The sequence below is a fragment of the Hyperolius riggenbachi genome, chromosome 1, assembly GCF_040937935.1.
Source record: "Hyperolius riggenbachi isolate aHypRig1 chromosome 1, aHypRig1.pri, whole genome shotgun sequence".
NCBI classification, from domain to species: domain Eukaryota; kingdom Metazoa; phylum Chordata; class Amphibia; order Anura; family Hyperoliidae; genus Hyperolius; species Hyperolius riggenbachi.
This window is the reverse complement of record NC_090646.1, coordinates 398396713-398416472: the sequence shown is the minus strand read 5'-3', so window position 1 is coordinate 398416472 and position 19760 is coordinate 398396713. Positions and strand designations below refer to the sequence as shown.

The 19760-nt window shown below is 43.1% G+C and overlaps 1 protein-coding gene across 2 annotated transcripts in view; it reads right to left on the bottom strand.

The window, feature by feature from the left end:
• Positions 1-19760, bottom strand: part of TTC39B (tetratricopeptide repeat domain 39B) — a 275315-nt gene that overhangs the window by 113578 nt on the left and 141977 nt on the right. For both annotated transcript variants that reach the window (XM_068234826.1, XM_068234833.1), the window contains one exon: positions 2599-2703. In XM_068234826.1, coding sequence (XP_068090927.1) covers positions 2599-2703 — 105 coding nt within the window. The remainder of the gene's footprint in view (positions 1-2598; positions 2704-19760) is intronic.

Below are 19760 nucleotides of genomic sequence, written 5' to 3'. Positions count from 1 at the left end.
AGTCGAGGCAATGTCTGGTTCGTCGTAAATTACTGCCATAGCCTTAAAAAATTTGTGTACAGAGGTTAGAGCTAAATCCCCAGCGGGTAAACTGTATGCCCAGGTCTGGGAATCGCCTGATAACAAAGTCTTAATAAACGTGACCCTTTGGGCCATGGTTCCTGAAGATCTAGATCTCAACTCAAAGTAGGACAACACTCTACTCCTAAAATTTCGAAAGTCAGATCTGTGACCGGAAAACTTTTCAGGTACAGGCATACGTATGTCTGTGCTAGGAGGGGATCGCACCTCGTCCACTGCCGTCTGCAGGGTTCGTAAAGAACCGGACAAAGCGTCAATCATAGCTTTGTGGTTACCCAGCACTTGGATGATAAGAGTCCACCGAAGTGGTAAGTGCGCCCAGACGGTCAGTGTGTGCGTCCATTTGCATTCTGGGTCTGGCGTTCTGTAACGATCGGTGTAACACAGAGAGGGTCTGATTACCGGTGATCTGCAGTATCATCGAAAATACAGATATATACCCGATTATTGATGATCTGCAGTATCACCGATAATTAGATATATCTTCTAACCTCTGGACACCTGAGAGATGAGAGTGTTTGGTGCAACAGTAATACTTTGAGGAAAGCACCTGTAAGATAGGTGCTAGACACTAAGAGATACTGCTCTGGATCAGATTCCCTCCACAGGTCTGATGCTCCCCAAGGGGCGGAGCCAGGCTGAGAGAGTGGGAAGGACAGAACGTGGGTGACACCAATGGGCAGTGTCACTAACAGATCTGTGAACTCTCTCTTAACAGGAGAGATAGTTCTCGAGGTCGGACAGGCCAGGTCGTAAACACACGGACAGATACAGTACAGAGACAGGAGACAGATGCAGAATCCTGGGACTAGCAGAGTTTGGCAACAAGGTATCAGAAAGACAAAGGTACGGAATCAGAGATCAGAAGAATGGTCAGGAAGGTAGAAGGTCATAACAGATAATCAACAATGCCTAGGCTTGAGTGTGAGCTCCTAGATTCTCACACTCCAGGAACTGGACTAGAAAACAACAATACAGATGGTACAGAATTCCTAGACTAAGGTGTGAGTTCCTTGGCCATCAACACCTTGGAAACTGGTCTAGATAATAATACAGATAATAACAGAATTCCTAGGCTAAGGTGTGAGCTCTGTGATCATCAACATCTACGAAACTGTCTAATAAACACAGATACTGACAAGGTCTGAGTGCTACCACGTAGTGATCGCAACACCAGCACCCAGTATATATACACTAGCGCTCCCCAGTGCCTCCCCTAAGTGCTGGACCAATGAAAGTTGCTGAAATTGTCAGCTGACCGGCTTGGTCAGCTGACCCCCTTCTGACTGCCATAAAGGCCCTGCCTCTCTGCGCGTGCGCGCGTCCTCCTAAACCAGTGTGGACTATCAGTCCCAGCCACACCAGTCATTTGTTGTAATGTTTCTGCTGTGTTGGATGCGGAAACCGCCACACCGCTGTCCGTGCGTGCGGCGGTTTCTCCGCATTCCGCATTACTGAGAGGAGCAGGCCTATGTGTGCAACTTGCCGCATTGGACGCGGAATCCGCCGCCCTGTTTGAGCATGCGGCGGTTTCTCCGCGCTCCGACTGCGCGCCAGCTGCCATGTTGAACGTGGAGTCAGCCGCCTCACTGAGTATTAGCGGCGGCTTTTCCGCGTTTCCTCACAGTCTATGGCTGAATGTGTTAGAGGATTAGCAGGATAGCCAGGGAACTGGTACTGCTTAAAAAGGAAATATGGCAGCCACCATATTACGCTCACCTCAGGTTCACTTTAAAACTAGGAAAATATTTGTGGTTGAAGATGGGCTTAAAATTTACAAACCACTTAACTTAAACCCATCCCACTTGACTACTCTGATCATGGTATTTCCTTTTCCCTCATGCTCTCAGTGTCTCTTTTGGGCTCAGGTTAAACAAACAGAGTTTGAGCGAAGAGAAAAAAAACAACAAAAAAACCCTCAATTACGAAAACTACGTATCAGAATTGCTGAAATGAAAGAGAAGGAAAAAATGATTCTGTACATTCAACTAGCACATTTACAGATCAACAGTGGGTCTTGGGATGTGATCAGATTGCCTACATTTTGGTAATTCTACATACCAATTACTGTATCCTAATAGTTTTCAGTAAAGGTAGAATTGCATTATACATTTTTTTTTTTTTAATTATTGTATTTTATGCTCAGTTTCTACCCATCATGCTTGGTAATTATAAGTCAAGCCCCAGTAAATGCTGCCATATCTGGGTCTAGAAAGTTCTTGTACGAGTCATACAAATTGTGCATTCTGGGAGTAGCCATATTGGCATGGTCTCTCTCCACTCCCCTCAAATATTTAAAGGTTTCAGAAAAAAAAATCATCTCTGCACTGCAGCCCCCAATGCTAAAAGGGAGAGTAGTGTGGATGGAGCGGAGTGCAAGTTCTGGGCATCTCAGCCCAAGCTGGCATATCTCTGAGCTGATCAGCGATCAGACACTTTTCAGCGAGAAAGGGGATACACTCTTCATACCCCTACCACATAAAAACACAGATATGGGAGAGATTAAATAAGTCATACCAAGGCCGTAATAACTCCAGAGCTTCAGAAAATTTGTTGTTTAAAAATAAGTTGAGGGCTAAAGTGCACTCCTCCAATGCACTGTGAAGGTCCATCTTGGAAGCCCTAAAAGACAGGGAAAAATAATTACTGAAAGTTTGTGTTCCAGGAAATTCCACAATTTATTCAAAACATTATTTTATGCTGAAGAGCAAATAACTATGTTAAGATATGTCATAAAAGTAAGCAAAGTAATAACCAGGAAAAAGGAGTCTGAAGAGTAACATAAATGCAAAGAGCACTTCAGTAAATCTAATCACAATAATGAACTGTGAACATGCAACATAGTATTAGGCAGGGAATGGATTAGATTTGCCTTGTACAGAGAGGGATATGAAAAAAAAAAAAAAAAAAAAAAAAAAAATACCACATTTTCAACTACAGTACAAACTTAAAAAGATTGCCTACATGGGATGGTCGGAATTGCCAATTTCCGATTTCGTGAAAATTCCGCTTTCCGCCATTGCCAATTACCGCTTTCCGATGCGGATCTTCGCGGAAATTTCCACCAACTTTAACAATCATTTTCTCAAAAATACAAGGTCTTTTGGAAAGATTTTTTTTCTTATTATTCCCGGGATCGGTTGAAAAGGGCGCCCGAGCTGCCTGTACGAAAAGGGCGCCGCCATAGACATCAATGTTATTTCTGGAAATCTGGGCTACAAGGTGTAGAAAAGGGCGCCTGAGTTTTGATATAGGCTACAAGTGGGCTCCCCTTTGTAGCCCATATTTTTCCGGCTACAAGGTTTTCGGCTACAAGTGGGCTCCCCTTTCTAGCCCATATTTTTTTCGGCTAAAGTAAGGTGCCCCTCTGTAGCCCATATTATTGACTTTTTTGTAGCCGAAGTTTTTATATGGGCTACAAGCACAGGAAGCCAAATTTTTTCTTTCCCCCACTATCCATGGCGGCCTGGAGGGGGAATAGTAATTAACACATCCCGGAGTTTTTTTGTAGCCGAAGTTTTTATATGGGCTACACCAGGCGCCTTGTTTTTTTTGTAGCCGAAGTTTTTATATGGGCTACACCAAGCGTCTTTTTGTAGCCGAAGTTTATATGGGCTACACCAGGCGCCTTTTTTGTAGCCGAAGTTGGTATATATATGGGCTCCACCAGGCGCCCTTTTTTACCGGCGCCCTTTTCATGTAGACCCATTATTCCCACTCTTCTACTTAACACACCGGAGGCTTTGCAATTAACCTCTAAAGTCGGCGGCATACGGTAATGCAGATTTTCTGCATTATACATTTTTGTCAACTTTAGCGGTTAATAGAAAAACCCCCGTAGGTGCTAGAAATACCAGCTTATCAGGGTGTGTTAAGTAGAAGAGTATGTGTTAAGTTTTCAGGGATTGTTAAGCAGTAGAGTGGGAACAAGAGGAAAAAAAATCTTTCAAAAAAGGACCTGTCGCGAAAATCTGCCTACCACACTTCAATTACCGAATTCTAATGCGAAATACGAACAAGCATCCCTATTGGCTACATCTTCTTATAGCAGAACACAAATTATTCAGGATACCCATTTTTATGAGGGTCATTTGGAAAGTAAAGACAGCTTTCATTTAATCAAAGGAAACATTTTGTTTGTTTGGGCCAGATCCCATTTGCTTTTCCTTGCAAGTCTTCTCTCAGGAGATAATTTTTCATCTTCTGTTTAAAGGAGTACTGTAATGAAAAAAAAGTGAGTTTAACTTACCTGGGACTTCTACCGGCCCCCTAAAGACGTCCTGTGCCGGGCATGTGCAGGAAGCTTCCGGCGACGTCAGCGGGAGCAAAGATGTGCGCAGCCAGGGCTACGCAGGTGCAGTGGCTTGCAACATTTAAAGATGCCAAAATCAGAAGCGAGCCGCGGTGGGTGAATGGAGGATCGGTTTGTCCCAGCGCGTGCACAGGACGTCTGCAGGGGGCTGGTAGAAGCCCCAGGTAAGTTAAACTCGCTTTTTTTTCATTACAGTAGTCCTTTAAAATAAACTTTCAGCACTCTGCATTTGAAAAAAAGTACAAAAAGGAGATGACGAAGTACTGTCAAAATTAGTAGTATTTTTTTGCTTGTTGGTGGCTTAAAATGCGTTTTATTAATAAGATATAAAAGTATCACCTAGGAGAAAACTTAGGAGAAAAAGTGAATTGAATCAGGCCTACTGTATCTTCTGATTATTTATTTATTTACCCAGTAGAGTGTTGTACCATTTACCCACATACCGTATTTTTTACTGCATAAGATGCATTACAGCCAGCATGCTCGTTCTCACCGTCTTATCTCCTGGCTTGTATCGGTGCATGTGCGATGCCCGGGTCACGGTGTGAGAGGGCGATACAAGCCAGGAGATATGACAGAAGTCAGGGAGGACTCAGTGTGCTGGCTGGAGAGGTGATGGCTTTGGTGCGTTTATACTCTGCAGGGGCCATGGGGGTCACTGTTAGCTTGCACAAGGTAGAGTCATAGCATAGGCAGGCAGAAGGACACCTGGCCCCGTCAGCCACTACTGGGCCCCAGGGGGAGCAGTGTTAGGTTAGGCGTGGAGGCAGCTCGAAAGATGCTCCACAAGATGCCCAACAGCAAGACAACACACCAGTTTGAGAATATTTTCTTTCCCGTTTTACAATTGACAAAAAATAACCAAATCCTATACATTAAAACCCCTGTGCCCCTGCATCGTCCTGTGTCCCTGCTTTCAGACCTGACAGTTTGCGGTCTGTGAACCTCATTGCATTGTGGGAAATGACAGCTTTTTCCAGCTGCCAAGCAAGCAACATCTCCCTGTGTGCATATCCTTCAGACAGCAGAAGGGAACGGGCGAGCAGGACGTGTCTGTGAGTGCATTGTGGGGGGCAGCGGCTACGGCCTAGCGCCCATTTTTTTTTCTTTTAACAGGCAGGCCTTTTTAATAGTCCTTTATAAAAAAAATAAATGATTATATTCATTAGTTTTCTATTTAAATCAGTAAAGTTACTCTTTAATAGGCATTTAAGGTTTTGCAGAGATTTGTCAGTACACAAACTCCAATACGGTTTAGGTTGCATTTGCTGCTGTATCCGGCTGATACGCATTCCTAGGAGGCATCCTTCACAGCTATATGAGCAAGGTGCCAGAATTTTCACCTGATTCTGTCTCCTTTTTCTCTAAACCGATAAGCTACACAGAAGGTTTAAGAACATGACTAATTCTTTTGTTTTCTGAGGCACTTGTGAAACTTCATCTGGCTTATTTATAAATCCAGTACTGTATAACAACGTGCACACGTGTGGTAAGCTAGAAAAAACACATTTCTGTTTACAGACTTCACAACCATGTCCAATTATTAATATTGATCTTGAGTTTTGATTTCCTCCATTTACATAGTGCCAACATAACATGCTGCAATTTACAAAGTAAATGAAAAAGTCATGATCACAGAATGTCCTTTCCATAATGTTATTTTTCAATAGGTTAGACATTTCAACTCGATATGGAACATTAAATCTAATAAAACCTATTTAAATTAAAAATGATGATCATGGTTAAGCTATGAGCTAGCGGATTTGATGGAACACATTTACTTTCCTTCCTGGGACAGTTGAGATGTTTTGAGAATTTGTTGTATGTGTTGTGGTTTTACAAGCAGCACACAAACATTAGAAAACATACAAATTCCAGGCAACGTGTGTCCTTGGTGGCGGTGAAGTCCAAGACCCTAGAAGTTCCAGGGCCAGACGGCTAACTACTTGGGAATTGTGCAGTCCATGAAGATGAGTAGCACCTGCATGCATTAGTCTGCTCCATTCACTAAATACGCACGCTGAGAGGTGAACGTCTGTCCAGTGGACTGAAAACTTGCAGACATACCTCTAGATCGTACATGATAAACTCTGGCTCATGGGCCAAATATTGTCCTGCAAGTTGTTTCCCCACTTTGCATTAAGTTTGACCCACTCTAGACCAACAGGGAAGCTATATTAGAGGTGAAGTACTAGATCACCAGGGAAGCCTTATTGGGGAGGAAGAGCGAAAGCACTAGGCACAAGGGAACTGTTTAAGGGAGGACTACACACCAGGAAACTGTATAGGGGAGAGTGTGGGGCCACTAGACAAGAGGGAATTGTACAGGAGGTGGATGGAGGGCCACTAGATACCAGAGAACTGTATAGGGGAGGGAGGAGCGCTACTAGACACCAGCCCCTAGCTTCTCTGTGTCCTCCATATTAATATGTCCAACCAGTGTTCCAGTCCCCCTACTTTTTGACAGCGACAATGTTAATGTGATTCTTGTGTTACATGACCATCATACTGAAATGGCAAATCCATACACAGAATAAATAAATATTTAGTTCAGCCAATTTGTCACTGGCTTCAGGTTGGATACATGTTTGGCAATCAAAAAGTGAGAGGTCTCTACATATATTAGTCATGGTTAAAAGGTCTTTTAAAAGGTTGCCCAGTAGATCACCCTGGAAAGCTAAGATATTGTTAACCTACCAGCTGGCCGCCTGTGTCTAAGTACAATGCTTTAAGAAAATACAACTTGTAAGAATCCTGCATACAGAGAGAAGCATTAAAAACGTGAGCACAAAATACTTTCTTAATCACTGACTCAAAAGGAGAATGTAGCAGTTCTGACGCCACCAGCTTCATGCAAGTTCCAGATGTGATTCAAACTGCTGAAGCCAGAAGATCAGCATAAAGCCTCGCACATCCGGATACAGACTGGCGCCCTCCAAATAGATCAGGACTCAATCCCTCGGGTGATAGTTTGGGGCCGAGTGCAGTACAGATGCATCACCAGCCTGCAGGCTATGGAGCCGTAGAGGGACGCCAGGGGTGCATAATGGAGCAGGAGGGGTATATCCGGTTCTCTAACCAATATATCAGGGGCAGAACTTACACACACTAAGTTCTGTATGAGGCCTAACAGCCAGCCCACAAGCATTTGTAAAAGAAAAAAAAATGTGAATCTTCACATTCCTCTTAATTCAGGTACCTTTCTTGCCTGCTTCTAAGCTGAAAATAATTGGTATCAAAAGTAATCTTTATACAAATACATTATATCCAGGATGTGAAATTAAAATATCAAATACATATTAAAAACTAGGGAAGAAATTTTGCGGAGTTTACCTAAATAACATAACTGGCCGGCCATCAAATTGCACACGTCCACTCACTCAGTACATACATACTACCCCCATGCGCGTACATCAAAAAAGGGCGTCGGGGAAAAAAGGGCACGTGGTGTAAACGATAAGCAGTATTATCGTTTATAAAAATATTGTGTAGAATTTCGTTTACAAATAGTGTTTTAAGAATTAAATTATGTGTATGAAATCGGCAATTCTTAAAACGTTATTCTTCCCTGTTTCTAAACTGAAACTTATATTTACGTTTGTTAAAAAAACAGTAATATTTGTGTAAACATTATAATTATATATGGTTATGGATAATCTTGATTTATCGTTTATTATAATAATGAAATGTGAAAATATTGTTTATAACAATTATATTAATATAAGTACATTCATAATAACTGTTGATTAGTATAATTAAAATTGTACTAAAACTATACCTAACCCTACTCTCACACAGAACCCTCCCTGTACCTATCCCTAACCCCTAGACCCTCCTGGTGGTGCCTAAACCTAAGACCCCCCTGGTGGTGCCTAAACCTAAGACCCCCCTGGTGGTGCCTAAACCTAAGACCCCCCTGGTGGTGCCTAAACCTAAGACCCCCCTGGTGGTGCCTAAACCTAAGACCCCCCTGGTGGTGCCTAAACCTAAGTCCCCCTATGGATAATAAGGTTTTACAAACATTAATAAAAAATTTAAATAAAAAAAAATGTAAATAATTTTTTTGGGTGGATAATAATGTTTTAGAAATGTTTTACAAAATAGTGATTTAGTATCTTTATAAACGTTATTCGTCACGGGCTCATTTTGTAAAGTTAAATCATCACAAGCACAGTTATAAAACCTTAAAAATCTCCGGGAGCCGTTTGTAAAACGTTAATGATCTCCGGCGCCTTTTTTTCCCTGTTCGGCGCCCATTAAACGATATTTATAATGGGAGTGAATGGGGTGCCCTTTTTGTCCACTTGTCTCATGCGCCCAAATCTCCTGCGCCCCCCCCATGCAGCCTAATAAGTATTCAGCGTTGAAATATATCTCACAGGATAGCTTGCCCATGTGGCCTCCACTATATATTCACTAGTTGGTAGGTCACAGACTATGTGCCTTCTCTGTAGGCAAGTTCATTTAAATAACTTCAGCAAATAGCAAAAAAGCATGCATAGCTCAAGCACATATTGGATGGATCTCACCCATAATGTATCATACTTCCGCAGCGCTGCCTCTTGGGTACTGGTTAGTCGCAGTGGGGTGTATGTTTCAGTTGGGGCCCTTCTCCAGGTATCCACTTGGAAGCATTTGGCTGCTAACACGGTGTAACGTGGCCCGACGGCTGACTGGCGTCCCAGTTCAGCCCATGCAGTGGTCTCCACGATCCTCCATGTGGAACGCCCGCGTTGCTGCTCGCAAAGGCTCCTGGGTGTGGCAGTTCCCAATTGAGAGCGGACGGGACGACAAGGCTTAACGTAAGCTCCGCCCACCGATGCGTTTCACGCCGTGGGCGTTTCTTCAGGGTGTAATTCCCTCCCTCCTGTGCAGTCAGTCACTCTTATGCCTCTGGGAACTCCCCCTTCATCGTCACTCTCCTCTTGTCATTGGACAGAATCTACTCCGACAGCAGCAATTAAGCACACGAGGGTAAGGATAGATGCATCTTTTTAAAGGCAGACGGCATATTATGTTTTAAGCATACTGCTTCATCGTCACATTTGGTAAGCTGCGTAGCCAATATATAGAATGACCTCTTATTGCAACTTGTCATCTAATCTCTTCAGCAAACATAATGAAACATTGCATAAGTAATCGGGACAACAGTAGTAATGTCATTTCAACATCTAATGGAGTACACTGCAGTTTTCTTCTCAATGGAAAACATATGGAATCGTACTATAGCGCAAAGCTCATATCTTCCATTTCCTTCGCAAAGTTAAATCGATATAGTTCACTGCTACTTTCATATATTTTGTAGATGTTAATTTTATAGCACAACCATTACAAGGAACTTCTTCAAAGAGTTCTTGGCTGCACACCATCATACATCGCCCATTAAAGGGACATCACATATAACTATCAATTGCACATCTATGAACCAAGGAAAGTTCATCAGATGACGAGCTTCAATATTTTCATGTTTCAACTTATCTGACACATGCGCACCATCAGGCATACGCATTCAGACGTAAAAATGGTCTCAAGTCTAATTCTCTATTGAGGGCATGTGGATACAGGGCATTCAACCTATATATCCACATGGCCTCCTTGCAGTAGAGGACATCATCCTAATCACCCCTCCTACTGGAAATGTTCAATTTATATATGCCTTTTACTTTAGTCCCAGTCAGATCACTGTCATGGAATTCTGCATAGTGTATTGCCAAAAAAAACTCCTTTCTTCATTTTTATCCTCAATTAATCGGAAATGTTCTAAAACTCCTATCTTTCATCATTCTTTTAGTTTTCCCTATGTATTTTAGTCCACAAGGACATTCAATCATATAAACAACTTTTTCAGCCAAACAGTTTATATGTGACCTGATTGCAAACATATTTTGGCCAGAACTATCATAGAAATTTTTATTGTCTTTACAATCTATAAAAGGACATACATTTACATTTGGAACATCTATAAGTCCCCTTAGGTATATGTCTATCTAACCATGTTGTAGTATCTCTTTTGTATTCACTCTCGACAAGTTTATCACGTAAATTGGGTGCACATTTGGCTGTCATAAGGGGTCTAGGGCCCACTATTTTCAAAATCTCAGGGGAAGCTGTTAAAATGCCTCAATTTTTCTCTAAAATGCTGCGAAAGGACTCCCAATGGGACCCAAGAGTACTAATCAAACGCAAATAATTATCACCATCTTCTCTGGTATTCTCCCGACAGTGTAGTAAATCATATATACAGTAAAGGAACAAAGAACCGGGCACCGAGTTGCTAATTGCCAATTTATTTCATCCCATCCAGTGACAAATACAGAAGAATCAGGCAGCAGGTCTAACAGCCATTTCACAAGCTTACAATGCTTGCTTCCTCAGAGAGTAGTGTAGTAAATCACTTCTATTCACATCCCATGCCTTCTGCAGAGCCCTGCGTAGAATGCGATGTGAATATCCTCTCTGTCTGAAGCGATCATAGAGTGATCTAGCTTCCGTACGAAATGTCTCGTCGTTAGAACAATTTCGTCATAGACAAATAAACTGTCCATATAGCTCCCCCCTGATCAACGAGAGGGGGTGATGGCTGGATGCATGAAGCAGGCTATTGCCTGCTGTAGGTTTTCGAAAGGTGGAGGTTGATAATTTATCCCCCTCAATCCATAACTGCAGGTCCAAAAAACTCAACATTTGTCTGCTCATTGTATAAGTTAATTTGAGGTTTTTTTCATTTTGATTCATTCTAATCATAAAACTCAAGTTCCTCCTCAGTACCAGTCCAGACCAGGAGCACGTCATCGATATAACGAAGGCATAGGGCGGCGTGTGCCCAAAATCCTGGGTCACCATAAACCTCACGGTGCTCCCAAAATCCCAAATGGAGGCACGCGTACGCAGGGGTACACGCCGCCCCCATCGGCATGCCCCTGATCTGCCTGTAGAAAATTCCATCAAATGAAAAACAATTAAAATGCAGGATAAGATCAACTGCATCATATAAAAATTGATTGAATTCTGCAAATTCCGGGGAATGACCTTGTAAGGAAAATTGTATCGCACGGAGTCCATCCTCATGAGGAATCGACGTGTACAATGATTCCACGCGATTCCGACAAGGACGGACCCCAGGGGAACCTCCAAATGACTAAGGACACCAAGAAGACTCCTGGTGTCTAACACAAAAGATGGTAATTGACTTACTAATGGTTTTAGACATTCATCCACATATTTACCTAACCGCTGTGTGGGGCTCCCTATACCCGCCACTATAGGGCGGCCAGGGGGTTTAGACAGACTTTTGTGGCCTTTTGGTATTGTGTAAAAAGTGGGCACATTGAAGGTATCCACCTTCATATAATCACGTTCCTCCTCTGTAATCACACCTTTATTCCATGCATCATCAACCAGGGTATTATCCCTATGAACTATCACTGGAAAGGGGTTGCCTGATAGTTTTTGATAGGCGCCTTGATCATTTAGCAAACTTCTACATTCAGCAACATAGTCCTCCTCATTGAGGAGGACCACGTTGCCCCCCCCCCCCCTTATCTCCTGGCTTTATAATCAGGCCCTTGGCCTCCTGGAGTTCTTTACAGGCCTTTTGTTCATTTTTAGTTAGGTTAAACCATTCTGGTCTTTTAGTCCAGTCAAGCATCTTTAGGTCTTGTTGAACTGTCTCTAAGAAGACAGATACATATTTACTGTTAGACAAGGGGGGCATTTTAATTGATCTCTTTTTTAACTTAGTTGGAACTAGGGGAGCCTCAGTTTGGGTATCGATTAATTGGGGATCATGCATCCAGGCCTCACCCCCAACGTCTATATCACAGAGGGGCACCACAGAATCTGCATTTTGAAGTTCTGACAGGTCATCTGAAGTAGAGTCACACAAGTCAGTGTCATCAGTCAATAAGCAAACCATATTCAGACTCCTCAATGGGGTGGATTTGACCTTTAGTCTGATGCCATAATTTTAATATTAATTTGCGTAAAAACAAATTAATATCCTTCAAAACAATCTCCTTTTATGACTGGTGAAAAAGATAAGCCTCTTTTTAACAAAGACAGCTGATGTTTGGTAAGATGGAATCTAGAAAGATTTATTACTGTCTCATCTTCATCTATTATTTCCTCCACTGATCCGTTCTGCTCCGGGTCATCATTCCCCCTGAAGCTCCTCTTCTCTGTCTATTCCCTGTCTGCCGCCTTCTTCCTCTCTTGATTGGTCTCTCCCCATATTTTGCCATTTCCGCTGTCTGCTTCTGGTCCTTCTGTTTTTTTCTTTTCTCGTATAACTCCTCCCCCTCCGACCTTTTCTTTCCTCATTGTCTAAAAAAGATACAGATTTTCTAGAGCTAGTGCCTGGCCCCTCATCCTGAGGTTCTATTACCCCTACGTCTGATTATAGTTTCTCTTCCTACTTAGTCTCTCAATTGGATCAAAAGCTTTATCTGTATTCCATCTAGCCATATCTTTTGCAAATTTTGCCTGTTTATCCTTTTTAATTTCACTCTGTATTTTCTCAATTTGATTTTTTAGCTGTTCATTGAGGGGAGCAAAATGTTCATTATTTTGAAATAAGTTCAGGACTGAAACACTCTCCTGAACTGCTAGTGTGATTTCTTTTAATTGTTCCTTCTCCTCCTCCGCAAACAGCTGAATTACTTCTAGACCACGCTTCAAAGCGCTTTCTTTCCATTTTTTAATAAGACGTTCGGTATGTAAATTTTCAGCTGGAATAATTCTTTCCAGAATTCCATCGGGTACAACACCTGCTTTGTAATAAGAGTCCAATAAAGAAGAGTTCCATTTATGTTTCAACTATTTGATTAACAGGGCCTTATGAATTCTAAAATGTCCCTTAATCTCCTGGTAGGCCGATTGGTCCTTTATTACATTCTTCTTAAATGAAACACCAATCTCATCCTCCAGGTTGTCTGGTATGCAATACACCATTTTCATTACAAGTGACTTGTAGGCATTAATCTAAACTGCACAGAAATGTATTTCAAATATAGGCTAAAAATTCACAAGGATCCAAATAAGGGACAATCAATCCCAAGCAATTATATCAATAACTTTTTAAAGATCCATCGCAGTAGGCAGATCATGTACCGTATTTTTCGGACTATAAGACGCTCCGGACTATAAGATGCACCTAGGATTAGAGGGTAAAAACCAGGAAAAAAAATATATATACGAAACCTGGTACGTCTATGGTCCAGGAGCATCTTGTAGATGTTCTCCCAATTACTGTCCTGTTCCTGTCATCCTTGTGTTTTCCTCTTGGCCCCAATGTCCTCCTCCTGTCCCCCAGTGTCCTCTTCCTGTTACTCCAGTGTCCTCATGCTGCCCCCCAGTTTCCTTCTTCTGCCCCCCAGTGACCTCCTTTTGTTCCTCAGTGTCCTCATGCTGCCCCCAGTTTATGCCTCCTCTCCCCAGTATCCTCATGCTGTCCCAAGTATTAAACTGCAGATTGGCCCCAGTGTATACATTTTGTGTCTGCCTGTTTGCCCCTCGCTGCGCCATTGTCATGTAAATCAGCGGCAGAAGCCGATCGTATTAAACAGCAGACTGTCCCCATTGTATACATATATTGTCTGCCTGTGTGCCCCTCGCTGCGCCATTGTCATGTACTTAGCGGCAGAAGATGCTCGTATCAAACAGACTGTCCCCATTGTATACATAATCAGTCCGCCTGTTTGCCCCTCGCTGCGCTTTGTTATGTAAATCAGCGGCAGAAACCGCTCGTATTAAAGGGCAGACTGTCCCCTGTATACATATTCAGTACACTTGATTGCCCCTCGCTGCGCTATGTGTAATGTAAATCAGCGGCAGAAGCCGCTAGTATCACTCACCGGACATGGCGTGCCTGCGGCGAACACGGACTCCTCTCTCGCTCACTCCTTCCCCCAAGTGCCGGTACTTCATAGTCGCGTCATTACACACGTGGTCGCGCGTGATCACGTGTGTAATGACGCGACTATGAAGTACCGGCACTTGGGGGAAGGAGTGAGCGAGAGAGGAGTCCGTGTTCGCCGCAGGTACACCATGTCCGGTGAGTGATACTAGCGGCTTCTGCCGCTGATTTACATTACACATAGCGCAGCGAGGGGCAATCAGGTGTACTGAATATGTATACAGGGGACAGTCTGCCCTTTAATACGAGCGGTTTCTGCCGCTGATTTACATAACACAGCGCAGCGAGGGGCAAACAGGCGGACTGATTATGTATACAATGGGGACAGTCTGCTGTTTGATACGAGCGGCTTCTGCCGCTAAGTACATGACAATGGCGCAGCGAGGGGCAAAGAGGCAACACAAAGGACATGCTGGCAAACATTGAGGGTGACATCGAGGAGGATCCAAGACCACAGGAGTGCAGGGAATCCCGACATGCGGCGGGTCAGCTGTTTGTCAGTGGTTTTAAGTCTGGGATTCCCTGCATTTGGACTATAAGACGCAGGGACTTTTTCTCCCCACTTTTGGGGGAGAAAAAGTGTGTCTTATAGTCCGAAAAATACGGTAATCCTAGGCCTGGGGCATGCACTCATAGCCTCCAGCCCAATAAGCTTAATACAGTTCAGTCAAACTGCCATGAGCACAACCAGTTCTTGGAACTTCTAAGCTGAAAATGATTGGTATCAAGTGTAATCTTTATACAAATACTTTATTATATCAAGGATGTGAAATTAAAATATCAAATACATATCAAAAACTAGGGAAGAAATGTTGCGGAGTTTACCTAAATAACATAACTGGCCGGCCATCAAATTGCACACGTCCACTCACTCAGTACATACATACTACCCCCATGCAGCCTAATAAGTATTCAGCGCTGAAATATATCTCACAGGATAGCTTGTTGCAAAGTCCATGTGGCCTCCACTATATATTCACTAGTTGGTAGGTCACAGACTATGTGCCTTCTCTGTAGGAAAGTTCATTTAAATAACTTCAGCAAATAGCAAAAAAGCATGCATAGCTCAAGCACATATTGGATGGATCTCACCCATAATGTATCATACTTCCGCAGCGCTGCCTCTTGGGTACTGGTTAGTCGCAGTGGGGTGTATGTTTGTTTCAGTTGGGGCCCTTCTCCAGATATCCACTTGGAAGCATTTGGCTGCTAACCAGGGCCGGATTTGTACTTTTCACCGCCCAAGGCCCACTGTTTCCAGACACCCCCCCTCCCCCAATAACATCCTCACCAACTGCCCCAGTCAAGCAGAAACATTCTCCCACAATATACACAGCAATTTTCTAAATGAAATATAATGGCCTCTGGACGGAATGCTGGATCATTTGAGTTCCAAATCTCCTACATGTGCATTAGAGGAAGCGCCACCCATTACTTGAATCTATGTTTTCTGTACAGCAGTGTAGATCTCCATGTACCCCAGAGGGAACTTACATGATATGATGCGTCCAACACACTCATGCAACACGTATTGCACATGACAGCGATTGGCGCATGCACATTACGCATTGTAGCAAGGAAGGAGTGGCCAGAGCTGAGCTTGTAAGTTCCCTGTGGAGGACACAAAGAGCTGCACTGCTATATGGGCAACAAAGCAGATGGTAAAGGGGGCCAATTCTCTAGTGGTCCAGGGGGAGGTGTGGAAATCGTTTGAATTATCCAATATTACTTCCACAGCCTCCCGGGGGCATTCTGTTTTACTCTGAGAGAATGTTCTCTCCTAAAAGTGCATCAGGAAATACAATTCCTGATGGTAATAATTAACAATTCATTTAATGGTTCTACACATACTGGTTATGATTTTTTTGGTTCTCTGAAATGTGCTGTATTTTAATATTCTGTGTGTAAAGCAATCCTAAAGAGATTAAAACTACATTTATATGTAGTTACTTACCTCACTAGTGGGAAGGCTTCCCAGATCTTCTTGCACCCCTCCATGCCAGCGCCGGGTCTCTTGGTTCCTTCAGTGTGTTGGTGCTGCCCTGAACGAGTGTGCCTGTACTGGGCATGTACAAGTAAGGTCCATGCATGCCCAGTAGAATAAAGGCACTTGTGCACAAAGGAAAATAAATCACTGCACAGGTACCTTTAATCTACTGGGCATGCACGGACCTTAATCGCACATGTCCAGTATGGACAGGAGCACATGCACACTGAGGAAACCAATGCAACCAGAGAGGGAGTCAACGCTGTAATCATGGGTGTAAGAAGATGTGGGAAACCTCAGGACTAACCAGAGGCGTCCCACTAATGAAGTAAATGTCCATATAGCCACATTTTCAGAGAGACAGAGAGGCTGTGTATGTTTTAAGCATTTCATATATTTTATTACTAAACAAATCAGGTAGGGGGGACAGACACTGATTTATCTTACCAAAAAAAAAAAACTTTCTCCTTCTTCCATCCTCCACACGGTGCCTGTATCAGGGGTGTCAGTAGTGAGGCAGCTGCGAGATCTCTGACCTCAGGCTCAGATGACCTGAACGAACACTGAACAGCTTTAGCTGGCAGAGACGTGGAGGCTGCGTCATAACAGCAAACCAGAGGACAGATAGATGTGGAAAGAAAGCTAACTAAAGGCACAGGGAGAGGACAGAGGTGGCAGAATTAGTCCTGTGATTAAGTTGTGGAAGAGGAAGCTGGGCATAGGCAGTATACACTGTATGCACTATGCAGCACATGTACTCCACAATCCTGGCTGGGCAGGCTCAGGGCGGCTGACATCATGTGACTTGAACACTGGAGTCGGGACTCGAGCGAGAGAGCCAGCTGAGCTGTAACACGGGCAAATCCAGACAGAAAAGCAGGGCGGCTGGCTGCAGATTTGCGGAGCACCTTTCAGTTATTGTAGGAGATAGACAGGTACAGTTAACTTGTCACCCGCCTAGCGAATTCTGGTGAATTCTGGCGCCCTAGTCCTCTGCCTTGGGTGCCTGCCCCCAAATCCGGCCCTGCTGCTAACACAGGGTAACGTGGCCCGACGGTTGACTGGCGTCCCAGTTCAGCCCATGCATCGGTCTCCACGATCCTCCATGTGGAACGCCCGCGTTGCTGCTCGCAAAGGCTCCTGGGTGTGGTAGTTCCCAATAGACAGCGGACGGGACGTAACGTAAGCGCCGCCCACCGACGCATTTCACGTCGTGGGCGTTTCTTCAGGGTGTAATTCCCTCCCTCCTGTGCAGTCAGTCACTCTTATGCCTCTGGGAACTCCCCCTTCATCGTCACTCTCCTCTTGTCATTGGACAGAATCTACTCCAACAGCAGCAATTAAGCACACCAGGGTAAGGATAGATGCATCTTTTTAAAGGCAGACGGCATATTATGTTTTAAGCATACTGCTTCATCGTCACATTTGGTAAGCTGCGTAGCCAATATATAAAATGACCTCTTATTGCAACTTGTCATCTAATCTCTTCAGCAAACATAATGAAACATTGCATAAGTAATCAGGACAACTGTAGTAATGTCATTTCAACATCTAATGGAGTACACTGCAGTTTTCTTCTCAATGGAAAACATACGTAATCGTCCTATAGCTCAAGGCTCATATCTTCCATTTCCTTCGCAAAGTTATCAATATAGTTGACTGCTACTTTCATATATTTTGTAGATGTTGTTAATTTTATAGCACAACCATTACAAGGAACTTCTTCAAAGAGTTCTTGGCTGCACACCATCATACATCGCCCATTAAAGGGACATCACATATAACTATCAATTGCACATCTATGAACCAAGGAAAGTTCATCAGATGACAAGCTTCAATATTTTCATGTTTCAACTTATCTGACACATGCGCACCATCAGGCATACGCATTCAGACATAAAAATGTCCTTCTTTATTGGACTCTTATTACAAAGCAGGTGTTGTACCCGATGGAATTCTGGAAATAAATTTATTCCAGCCGAAAATTTACATACCGAACGTTTTATTAAAAAATGGAAAGAAAGCGCTTTGAAGCGTGGTCTAGAAGTAATTCAGCTGTTTGAGGAGAAGGAACAATTAACAGAAATTACACTACCGTAGCAGTTCAGGAGAGTGTTTCAGTCCTGAACTTATTTCAAAATAATGAACATTTTGCTCCCCTCAATGAACAGCTAAAAAAATAAAATTGAGAAAATACAGAGTGAAATTAAAAAAGGATAAACAGGCAAAATTTGCAAAAGATATGGCTAGATGGAATACAGATAAAGCTTTTGATCCAATAGAGAGACTAAGTAGGAAGAGAAACTATAATCAAAGACGTAGGGGTAATAGAACCTCAGGATGAGGGGTCAGGCACTAGCTCTAGAAAATCTGTATCTTTTTTAGACAATGAGGAAAGAAAAGGTCGGAGGGGGAGGAGTTATACGAGAAAAAAAAAAAAAAAGAAGGACCAGAAGCAGACAGCGGAAATGGCAAAATCTGGGGAGAGACCAATCAAGAGAGGAAGAAGGCGGCAGACAGGGAATAGACAGAGAAGAGGAGCTTCACAGGGAATGATGACCCGGAGCAGAGCGGATCAGTGGAGGAAATAATAGATGAAGATAAGACAGTAATAAATCTTTCTAGATTCCATCTTACCAAACATCAGCTGTCTTTGTTAAAAAGAGGCTTATCTTTTTCACCAGTCATAAAAGGAGATTGTTTTGAAGTATATAAGGATATTAATTTGTTTTTACGCAAATTAATATTAAAGTTATGGCATCAGACTAAAGGTCAAATCCACCCCATTGAGGAGTCTGAATATGGTTTGCTTATTGACTGATGACACTGACTTGTGTGACTCTACTTCAGATGACCTGTCAGAACTTCAAAATGCAGATTCTGTGGTGCCCCTCTGTGATATTGACGTTGGGGGTGATGGCTGCATGCATGATCCCCAATTAATCGATACCCAAACTGAGGCTCCCCTATTTCCAACTAAGTTAAAAAAAAGAGATCAATTAAAATGCCCCCCTTGTCTAACAATAAACATGTATCTGTCTTCTTAGAGACAGTTCAACAAGACCTAAAGATGCTTGACTGGACTAAAAGACCAGAATGGTTTAACCCAGTGGTGCTCAACCTTTTTTGGCCCGAGGGCCGAACTTCAAATTAAGAAAAATCTCGAGGGCCGGAACACATGCATACAACATTTCGATGTAAAACTTTTAACGTTTTTCTAGTAACAATTAACATGGTGTTGGAAATGGAAAGAAAACGTCAATATAAGAGTTGTTGTACTCACCATTTGATGCACATTTTCTTAATGAGAAGTTTGCGGCTGTTTGGGTGTATGCACAGGGCAGATTAATGCAGCAATGGTATCAGAGTGGCCTGTAGTGTGCTGGCTGAAGAGGCTGTCAGCTCTGCTGAGGAGGAACAGAGGCCTAATTACCCACACGTGGCCTGTAGTGTGCTGGCTGAGGAGG